Genomic DNA, 11,189 nt, shown 5'->3' on the forward strand with positions numbered 1-11,189 from the left:
TGAAAATCTTAAGTTTCACAGCTTAGGGCAACTGTGAATAGTGAGACTTGTGAAAAACAACTTGAGATAGTTTCAGCCTCAACTTTTGTTTCTAATAGAGACAAAAGTTAACTCGAGAAGAATGGAAGCAATAAGAAGACATGTGGATTTACAAACAGAATTGATGTTAGTGTTGAAGGATTAAAAAGTAAACTTTCTCTTGGATGGAATGTAGGAATAATGATTAAGCTGAGGAGTTATTCTAATCCCTACATTGACACAAAAGTTATGGAGGATAGTGGGGAAGAGCACTGATGCTTTACGGGTTTTTATGGTTCACCAATAGAGCATCAAATGAGGGAATCGTAGAACCTGCTTAGCCATTTAAAGGGGAGCATCCAGTTGTCGTACTTGTAATGGGGGATTTTAATGAAGTGCTATATTGTTTGAAAAAAAAGAGATAGATTAAGAGAGGAAAGACAAATGCTAGTGTTTAGGGGGGCTTTAGAGGATTGTGAGTTGAGTGATTTGGGTTTTTCATGTCATTGGTTTACTTGGAAGAGAGGTAGGCTTCCAAGTAACAATATTCGTGAGAGACTTGATAGAGGGGTGGAAAATCCATTATGGTGGGATAGATTCCCAAATTACTTAGTACATCATCAAAACCATGTGGTTCTAAGTACAATGACACGTGGTAGGGGAAGATTTGTGTATGGTGATATCCCGTTCTGATTCAATGTTGATTGGGTTTTGGAAAAAGATTTTGAAGAGTAGATACGCCAATGGTGGAATTTAGGGGAGAAAGATCTGCCAAAGAGATTAGAAGAATTGAAGTCAAAGTTGAAAATTCGGGCAAAGGATAATAATAAAACTTGTGCGAAGGCTAGAAAGGAGTTAAAGCTGCGTCTAAATAGCTTAAATGAAGAAGATCCAGATGAAAACAATTTGGAAAAAATAATGGAAGTTAAACTTACTTTAAACATAGAAGCCGACAAAGAAGTATTTTGAGAACAACGTGCTAGAGAAAATTAGTTACGTATGGAGGATCAAAAGACAAGTTTTTTCACAATTTTGTAACATATCGCAAAAAAAAAGAAATACAATCAAAAAGTTGGAGGATGGAAGGGGATAATGCTATCATGGATCTTGCAACTTCTTTCTTTAAAAACCTTTTTTTTTTCTAGTCCATTGTAGAATTGTGAAGAGCTTAAAAGCAAAGTTCATTCTTGCATCACAAGACCTTTAAATGAGGAACTTTGCAAGGATTTTAAGGAAGAAGGAATGGTAGAGGCGTCGAAAAGTATGACACCTCTCAAAGCATCCAAAAAAGACGGATAACCTATTTTTTTCTTTCAAAAGTTTTGGCTTATAGTTAAAAATAATATAGTTACTTATTATCTTCAAGTGTTGAACAATGGCAATGATTTTGAAGAAATTAAGAAAGCCAACATTGTGATTATACCCAAAGTACAAGCTCCAACGAATTTGGGACAGTTCAGACCCATAAGCCTTTGCAATATCGTTTACAATATAATATCAAAAGTTTTGGTTAATAGGTTTCAGAAGGTGCTACATTTATGCATCGAAGAAATGCAAGGTGCTTTTGTCCCGGGAAGATAAGTTACAGATAGCATTCTGATTGCTTATGAAATTCTACATTCTTTCAAAAAAAAAAGAGTGAGGTGGTTCAGGTTCCTTTGCACTAAAATTAGACATCAATAAAACCTATGACAGAGTGGAGTGGAATTATTTAGAAGATATGATGAAGATGTTAGGATTTTACAACAGATGGATAGAACTTGTGATAAGGTGTGTAAGGATTGTTTCTTATTCAATGGTGCTGAATGGGATACAAGGGTTAGAATTTAAACCAACGAGAAGAATAAGGCAAGGAGACCCTCTGAGTCCATATTTATTTATCATTTACGTAGAGGGTTTCTCTAAATGCTAAATAAAGCTAAAAAAGAAGGGAAAAAATGGAGGGGCTAGAGTGGGTAGAGGAGACTTATCAATTACCTACATTTTCTTTGCTAACAATAGCATATTATTTGGGGATGCAATGTTGGAAGGAGCAACGATGATGAAATCAGTGGTTAATGAGTACGAAAGTATTTCTGGTCAACAGGTGAATTTCGAAAAATCTTTGATTTTTTTAATAGAAATGTGCAAAATGAACTCAAAGAGAAACTAGGAGGGGTGTTGGGGGTTCGAATTTCAAATAACCTAGAAAAATATTTGGATTTACCTACGATGGTAGGAGAAGAAAAAAGGTCATGTTCGTGGAGTTAAAAGAAAGATTTATTCAAAAAAAAAGAAGAGTTGGAGCACCCAGAATTTACCTATTGGTGGTAAAGAAATTTTACTAAAACAGTTTTACAACGCTTCCCATTTATGCTATGCAGTGTTTTAAGTTACCCATGTCACTTTACAGAGAGTTAGAAAGTCAGATGTGTAAATTTTGGTGGAGAAATTTAAAATATAATAAGGGTATTCATTGGAGTACCTAGTTTACTATATGTAGTCCAAAGACGTTTGGGGGTTTGGGGTTTAGGGATCTTGCATTTTTTAATACTGCCCTATTGGCTAAACAGGGGTAGAAACTATTCACCCAACCTAATTGTTTGTTTGCGCGCGTAATGAAATTTAAATATTATCCTTGAGATAATTTTTTAAATGCAGGTTTAAGAGCTTACCCCTCTTTTATTTGGCACAGCCTTTGGAATGCGCGTAGTTCACTAAAAAAGGGAACGAGCTAGAGGATAAGAAACGACGAGGCAACAAACATCTGGAATGATGCTTGGCTACCTATCTCTGACAGTGGAAGAGTGACTAGTCAGAATATAAACATCAACTATAACAAAGTAGTAGATCTAATTTATAAAGACTTTTTTACATGGAACTATGATGCAGTTTGGCACTTACTAGAGAGGGAACAAGTCGAGGCAGTCCTTACTATTTCGTTGGTAAGTAGGACATAATAGGACGTACTGACATGGAGAGGAGATAAGTCGGGCGAGTACATAGTATAGAGCGGATATAAACAGCTAATTATAGAAGAGCTACAACTATTGGATAATTTTAATACAAACCAAACAAATATAAAGGCCTATTTTACAAAATTTTGGAATCTCTCGATCCTCAACAAGATAAAGATAAAATTATGGAGAATAACAAACAATTATCTTTCGACGCTTAGCAATCTAAAAATTCGAGGACTCGGGAATGGTGTTGTGTGCCCAATTTGTTTAGAGGAAAAGGAAATTATGGAGCATCTATTTTGAGACTGTGAGTTCACACGGAAGGTCCTTTAAGGGGTTAGTGTATATTCCTCACAAATAAACACAGAACAAACATGGAAACAATGGTTAGTTCTTCTTTTTAGTAATAGTAACATTCAACAGTGTACAATCATGGCAATCTCATTTTAGGCAGTGTGGTATAATCGAAATAAATTCTACCATGAGGGGGAAAATGGGAGGGTACAAGAGGTTGTGGGATTTATAAAAACTTATGTGTTAGAATTGAATCAGATACAAACCATAACAGAGATTAATATGAAGACAAATGAGAACTTTTGGAGACCCCCGAAGGCAGAACAAATGAAGGTAAATTTCAATGCAATATTTTTTCAACAAGAATTGAAAGCAACAACAGGAATCATAATAATAAATTATGAAGGTTTTGTGATGGGATCGTGCACCTACCCTCTAGGAAGAAGTGGAACCCGACCACCGCGGTACAAAGGCATGTCTTTAGACTATCATATTTGGGGAAGGAATGGGGTTTCGAGACCTTGTTGTGAAAGGTGATACCTTAACTATTATTAAAAAATCAAGTCTGTTTCAGAGGATACATCGGTGATTGGTAACATAGTTGATGAAATAAAAAAGAAAAGACCTAGATTTCTTAACTTATATTTCAATATATCCCTCGGAAGGCAAATGAAGCAGCGCACACTCTCACAACACGAGGGCACAGTCTCTCTGGCCCGATCTACTGAATGGAAGAGGTACCTTCGAAAGTAGAACCTAATGTCATCAAAGATCAAAAAAGGATCTTAGAACAATAAAGGTTTATTTTCGTCTTTCTGAGTTCGGGGATGGCTTATTTCTCCAACAAACTTAGTTTTGGAGTGGTCTAGTATGGTGTTTCAAAGGAAAACACAACGATGGCAATACACCAGTAGACTCCAATGTGTTTACAAATGTAGAAAAAAAGAAATGTGTTTAGGAACAGAAAGGTTTTGTGGTTTAGTTGATAGGTTTTATTTAATTTTTAGGAATTAAGACTCTTTTCATTTCTTTAGTTAATGTTTTAGGAAAGCTCGAGGCACCTTCTCAGTTGCTAGCAGGCTTGTACAGCTATTAGGACAACTGTTTCTTTTCCATTTACCTTGTGTGTTTTAATTTTCTTTTTTTTCAATGCATATTGACTTTGTTTCAAAAAAAACTGAATGATTTATTTTAATATATATATATAAAGGTATACTTGCAAATTTGAAAAGTTTAAGTTCTTGGATAATTCTGATACTGACAAGTGGCACCATTAATTGCTTGACACTTCAGCTTTTTTAATATTATGATTAGTTGGCCCATTAGTATCTAACATTTTTAATTGCTTTAATTTTAATGTTTTAAATAAATACTACTACTTTTCATATATGATAATTCATGGAGTTACACCCATCATGATTAGTTTTGAAATCAAATGATTATATTTGCATTTAAATTGTAGGTAATTTTGTCACTTATATTACTATTTAGTCGAGCAATGTACTTAATTTACTAAAAATATGATATTTTTAGCCCTAATTTTACTTTGTCAATTCTTTAGTGGATTAATTATTGATGTTGGATGCTATAAAAAAGGCTTAACAATAAATTTGGCCACTAACGTTTGCATGTCTTGTCAAAATGACCCTAATTGTATTTTTTAGTTGTTTTTGGCCATTAACCTTTGTTCTTTTTTTTCAATCTGCTTTTTCTAACAGATTTAATGAAAATACCATTAAAAAAGTTGAAGGGGACGATATGGAATTTCATATGTGGAATATTTTTAATGATATATAATTTATTACTTATAATACATTAAATTAAAAAAACAATTCTTAATTTAAAGAAAATAAGCGTAATTATCTAAAAAAAATTAACTCACAAACCTATGAAAGATTGAAACCTTTTGAAAGAAAACAAATATTAAAACATTGAATTTATTTATTAAATATGTTAGACAAAGCATATTGAAAAAAAAATAAAGATTGATGGTCAAAAAAGACTTAAAATCAATCTTATCTGTGTTGAAACTTTTTTTTGTGTTTTCGAAGAAATTGAGTTGGTTTTTGTGTAAAAAAAGAGTTGATAAAAGGCGACTTCGGTAACTTCTATAGTATTGAAGAGTAGGAAATATAGAGAGTGCTTAGGGTTACGTAAAAGCAAAAAATTAAATTAAATAATTATATAATTTTTTATTTTAATTAAAGGTAGGTCCAAGTTTTTTTTTCAAAATAGTTTAAATAAATTAAATATTAATGTTTAACATTATGTATAAATTATGGTTAAATTGTTTATATTTGTTATTATGTATATTTTGTTTTATGATTTGATGTATATATAATTTAGCATTCATGAAAGTTAATACTTTTTACATTATATGTTTTTTAAACTAATATTTATTTATAATGTTCATTATAATTTTAAATATTTCATAAAATTATATTTTATCGCTTGTAATATATGTTGATTAAACAAAAAAAAATTACAATAATAACTCGTGCATCCCACGACAAAGAAAACTAGTTGCATTTTTGAATAAAATTATCAAAAATCGAAAATATTGTCTTTTGAAAATTAATTATCGAAAATATTGATATGCAAATATGGTTGTTACAAGTTCCTTTATACTGCTAAAAATAATTACTTACAAAAAGAAAGGGCCCGTTAGCACATAATTTAGAGCTCATAGTCCCTCAAACAAATCAAAGAATCAGTAAAATAATATATATATATATAAATTTGATATCTATAAGCTGTGATCCAACAAAATATTAAACCCCAGCCACTTGTTGGGACCTGACTGGATTTGACCCTAAATTAACGAACCCTTTGAACTGATAGCACTCTAATACACTTCCAAATCTAAGATGGGTCCAGACCCACATGCAGGGAAGGGGACCAACGAACCTTAGCCTGTTGCAGCAACAGCCATGAATTCAGTCCCTGGTTAAAGCTTGCTGAATCTTTGGAGGGGTCTTATAATCGAATAGGTAGACCATAATTGAGGTAGGTTCGAATCCGTCCATCCCAGCCTGCAGTAACTATCACAAGTCCCCACTTGTGGGAACTCAACATGCTTTGATAGGCACTTTTCAAAACCTTTAACTCGAACTTGCACACGTCAGATGCAACTGTCACCGGACTCGCGTTGGGGAGTGTCTCTTCAGGCCAAGTTGGAGACCCCTTTGTTAATGACTCCAATAGAACCCGCGTTAAAGAGAAACAATCTGGTGAAGAATTAGGCATAGGTTGTTCCGGCTCCACTTTTGGACTTTGATGTTTCTGCCAGCTTGGGTGGCTGTTTCTCCTCACATCCCCACCACCCAGTTCTAGGGATGTAAGTGTTGCAGGAATGGTCTCGATTCCACGCCAAGGTATAGCAACCGATGCATTGTGGGAGAGGAAACTCTCGCAAGACGAAATGCTTTTCACCTTGGAACTGTTCTTCTCCTGGTTGGCGTAATTCCAGATGTAGGTATTGGAATCCTCGCTGGCTGAGATGATCTGTTTCCCATCTTGGCTAAAAGTTGCAGATATCTGACTCGTTGCAACTCGAAAGCCGGATGCTGGAAGACGAAAAGAAGCGAAATCAACTACTACCTCGTGATCATAAACAACAGATTATATAAACAGAAGTGTGAAATACTCACCCTTCACTTTGCATATGACATCTCTCCCGGACACGACACGGACAAGTGAATCAGCTGAAGTAATGATCACTTTACTTGGATCAGTAGGAGAGAACTACAAAGTGAAACAGCAATATGTAAGCCTTCACCTGGGAGAAAAAAATATAATGAAAAAGAAATGTAAGGATTAAATTTAACCACCTCGAAGCCAGTTATCCTTTTTCCAGGTAACTTTTTTTTTCCTTGTAAATATATCGGTTCATCAAGTTGAAGTCGAGTACCTATAGGAACAGTTAAAATTATTCACCGAGGTTTAAGCAGAAACTACTAGCAACAAAAGGACCATTGGTGCAGAACACTATGTTTATTGCAAAACCGACCACCTTAGGCCTTAGCTAGTTGGATGAACTTAATATTATCCCATGATTAAATCTTTTTTTAACGGCTATATACTCGTATTATCAGAATTCAATGTTCAATAGCCGCATTAATGTACTATAAAATCCTGGCTTCCGTACATGAACATACCTATTATATCATAGAAGCGGCAGCTGCCAGTCATTGAACCAACAATTCCTCCCTACAATAATCAAACATTATTATTTTTTAAATCTATTAAATTTCAGGAAAGAAACCAAAATTTTCAACAAGCTAATAAAAGCAAAAGATTCGACAAACCTTTCCATCAGGCCGATAACAAACAGCAGTGACTATATCCCTTACATCTGTATAATCAATGACTCGACAACGAAGCACTTCCCAAATGCGAACTTTGCCATCAATTGAACCACTGATGAAATAATTGTCATCCACAGGGTTGAAGGCAACAGAAGTTACTACAGAATAATACACATGTTAATGTCATGTAATGAAAGACGATGACCAGCTAACAAAACAAAAAAATGTAATTAACTACTATTTCTGTACAGCTTGGATTAGGGTTATGGAAGGCCTACCATAATTGTTATGAGAAAAAACCCTCAAGCATCCATCGTATCCCACTTGCCACAGACGAACGGTCATGTCGACAGAAGATGACAGTAGAAACTACAACAAAGGATATATATTACATTTTTATCTGTCAATAGAGACCGAAAGCAATTTAACAAGGAAGATGAAGTCTAGGAACTTTACCCCTTTCTTAGACCACGAAAGAGACAAAATTTCTGCGCTGTGCCCTTGGAATTCATGCACAGGCTTCTCCAAAACTCGGAAGACCTTGGGTGGGAAAATGACGCAAGTTGAATCAGATGATCTCCTTAACCTCTTTATTTTATCTATATTTTGTTTATCGGCATTAAGAGGAATCAGCTGTGAGAGATGATTCATTCTGAAGTAAAGACATGATGGATCAAGATCTTGGATATCAAATTTGTCTAAACTGTCATCCTCAACAATCTTCCATACACGCAGAATACAATCTTCACCTGCAGTTGCTAGGAATTCGCCATCCAGACTGAACTTCATCGTCAAGATGGACCCTTCATGTGCTACAAATTCTTGCCCACAATAGAGGGAAGACAACTCCTTGGAATGCTTGCTAGATGGATGAGGTCTTACCCTTTTCATCCTTTCCCCGGGCACCGAATCATGATTACCAGGCATCGATGAAACATCAACATGTCTATCAACAATATGAGCCATGGCACCTAATTTTCTTAACCAACTCCTTTTCACTTTCCTTTTCACATCTATTGCAGGTCTTCCCTTGACCTCCCCATCCAAGTGCCGCTCAACCAAAGGAGATAACATAGTAGTTCGCTCAGACACTTGGGAACAAACAGATCTACTTGAACTTGAACTTTGTAAACAGCTTTTTATTCCATTCTGACACTGTTCAACTGTTACTGATTCCACTTGACCATCCAAATTATCGGCTTGACATGCAAAATGATCCTCAGGTTGTTGAGCATCATCGAACCGAGAAGACACCAAGGACTGGTTGGATGAAACCCCATGTTCAAGACCTGAAGTCCTCAACACAGCTCCACTATCTAGTGAGATTCTAGAAATTCCCACTTCAAGTTCATCCCTGTCGGAACTACCAGGAACCTCCCCGGTAATCGAATTCCCATCGAAACTTAGATCCATCCATCTTCTAAAGTTATGCCGACGCTTATCAACACTTTGTGGGAACGCAGACCAGAACTCGAAATGATCAAAACTATCCAAAAAATCATTAACTAAGCCTAAATCAGGACTAGGACCACATTCCTCAGATGCAGAAGAAATCTCCTCCCTGCTATCAAAGAATTTATCATCTTCTTCTTCTAAATAACTCCCCATTATATACCCTTGTTTTCTCTTCTCTCAATCCATGAAAATCCTGAAACATCAAGTCACTACTAAGTTTTCGCCCTCAATCTAAGAATTCTTTTGTTTTTTAATTTCATATTTTCCCTTATATTATTTCAAGAACAACATAAATGATAAAACCAACGACAAACGTGTAAGAAGAAACATAAAAAGGACATGTATTTGCAGGAAATTCTCAAACACCAAAAGACAAAGATGAGAGGGCTTTAAAGAAACAAAAAAAAAGAAAAAAAGAAGAAGAAGAAGAAGAAGAAGACCCAAATCCATAAAACAAAAGAAATAGAAACCCAGAAAAAAGAAGAGATATACTCACCAGGGTCACCACGAAATAATTGGTCAAAACCCCAGAATTCCACAGATTTCCTCAGTTGAACAAACACCCTCTTCCCCCTTCTTTCTTTCTCTCACAACAAATACAGCCAAAATAATAAAATAATAATAAATGAAAGCAAAAACAAGTGTTGAGAATGGCGTAAACACAAAGGAGGAGAAGATCCAAATTCCTAAAGGGGGGTTGATAGGTGGTGGTTTATTTGTTTCTGTATCTGTTCTGTCTGGGTCTGCTGTATTTCTCTCTCTTTGAAGTCAATTGCTTTGGTTAGTCCGTTGGTCTGTTTTTTGCTTTTTTGGCTTTGGTGATTTTCTTTCTCTTACCAAAGTTAAAATAATATTAGTAGTGTGTGTTGAGTTCTTTCTAATCGCCATCTCTTTTAAGACAGCAGTTAAGTTTCACGACTTGAATCATTTTTTATTCCTAAAACTGGCCAAAATGAAAATTGAAAAAGAGCGTTCAACAAAATCCAAAATTTTGAAAAAGTGACGAATATTATAACCGTGTGACTTGCACTTTCGTCCCGGCCTTCACACAGTAGCTAACGACTTTTTTCTTTTTTTTAAGGGGTAAACTACAACCATACTCACCCAAATTCAACTATTTACTCACTTAATTTTTCGATTTAGTCATCCAACTATTAATTTCAGTTAAGTGAATAGAATAAAGCTAGTTTAGATATTTTAATATTTACATATTTTATTAATTTATTTATAAATCTAAAAAAATTAATAAATTTAATCATTCGTGTTTATAAAATTTATCATTTTAGTCTAAATTCTAAAAAATCACTAAATTTAACCTCAATATTTTTAATTTTTCAATTTAGTTCTAATTTTAATTATTTTTAAACAAGAAAAATATTTTAAAAATTCATTTCTTATATTCTTTAACGTAACTCCATAATCCACCGAACAAGAAGAGTATTAAACACCATTTGTATCATGCTCATTTTAAACTGTCACCTTCATGAATATGGTAAAAAAGTAGCCGGCTTAAATCCAACTATCTAAGTGTGATGTTTTAGATTAATATCATATTATTTAATTAAATTACTCTAAAAAATAGCACTTTTTAATCATTACAAAATAATTTTTTTATTTTTTTATTTTAAAAATATACAAAGACCTAATGTTTGAGTAGAAAAAACAACACAAAGTGAAATCTTTCACGAAATGAAAAACTTAGAAAAGGTTTTTTCCCCTGCTTTTTTTGACTTGTACATGCTATCAATAACTTTCAATCTTACGTAGTCCAAGCACGTCGCTCAAACGACTAAAGTCTTAGAAAATCGTGTCCATAAATTAAAATACAAGCTGAACTAAACTAAAGAATATAATTTTGTGAATTCCATGTCTCATGGGATTGTCCAACTTCATCTCTCTCTAATATCCATAAATTCATTTCGTGTTGATTTCTTTTTGAATAATTTGCTATATTTCTCTTTTGTTGTATTTTTCTATTTCTAATTTATTTATACTTATTAGGTTTTTAATTACTTTTATAATTTTTATCCAAAAAAATGAACATTTTTAATATTTTAACTTTTTTTTTGAAATTTTTAGAATTATAACTAAATTGATAAATTTTATAAATGTTGAATGTTAAGTTTATTGATTTTTTTTTTAGAGTTACAATTAAAATGAAAATTTTTTTAACATT

The 11,189-nt window shown here is 33.7% G+C and overlaps 1 protein-coding gene across 1 annotated transcript; it reads right to left on the reverse strand.

Moving 5' to 3' along the window:
• Window positions 1-5,811: 5,811 nt before the first annotated feature.
• LOC107951314 (uncharacterized) lies at window positions 5,812-9,984 on the reverse strand. Its single transcript, XM_016886317.2, has 8 exons — window positions 9,510-9,984; window positions 8,015-9,206; window positions 7,837-7,927; window positions 7,559-7,716; window positions 7,409-7,460; window positions 7,082-7,161; window positions 6,902-6,995; window positions 5,812-6,817 (listed from the first exon to the last, which is right to left on the reverse strand). The coding sequence occupies exons 2-8, from the start codon at window positions 9,164-9,166 to the stop codon at window positions 6,228-6,230; spliced, it is 2,217 nt and encodes a 738-aa protein (XP_016741806.1). The 5' UTR covers window positions 9,167-9,206; window positions 9,510-9,984; the 3' UTR covers window positions 5,812-6,227.
• Between the last annotated feature and the right edge of the window lie 1,205 nt (window positions 9,985-11,189).

This window comes from Gossypium hirsutum, chromosome A02 (genome assembly GCF_007990345.1).
Source record: "Gossypium hirsutum isolate 1008001.06 chromosome A02, Gossypium_hirsutum_v2.1, whole genome shotgun sequence".
NCBI classification, from domain to species: Eukaryota; Viridiplantae; Streptophyta; class Magnoliopsida; order Malvales; family Malvaceae; genus Gossypium; species Gossypium hirsutum.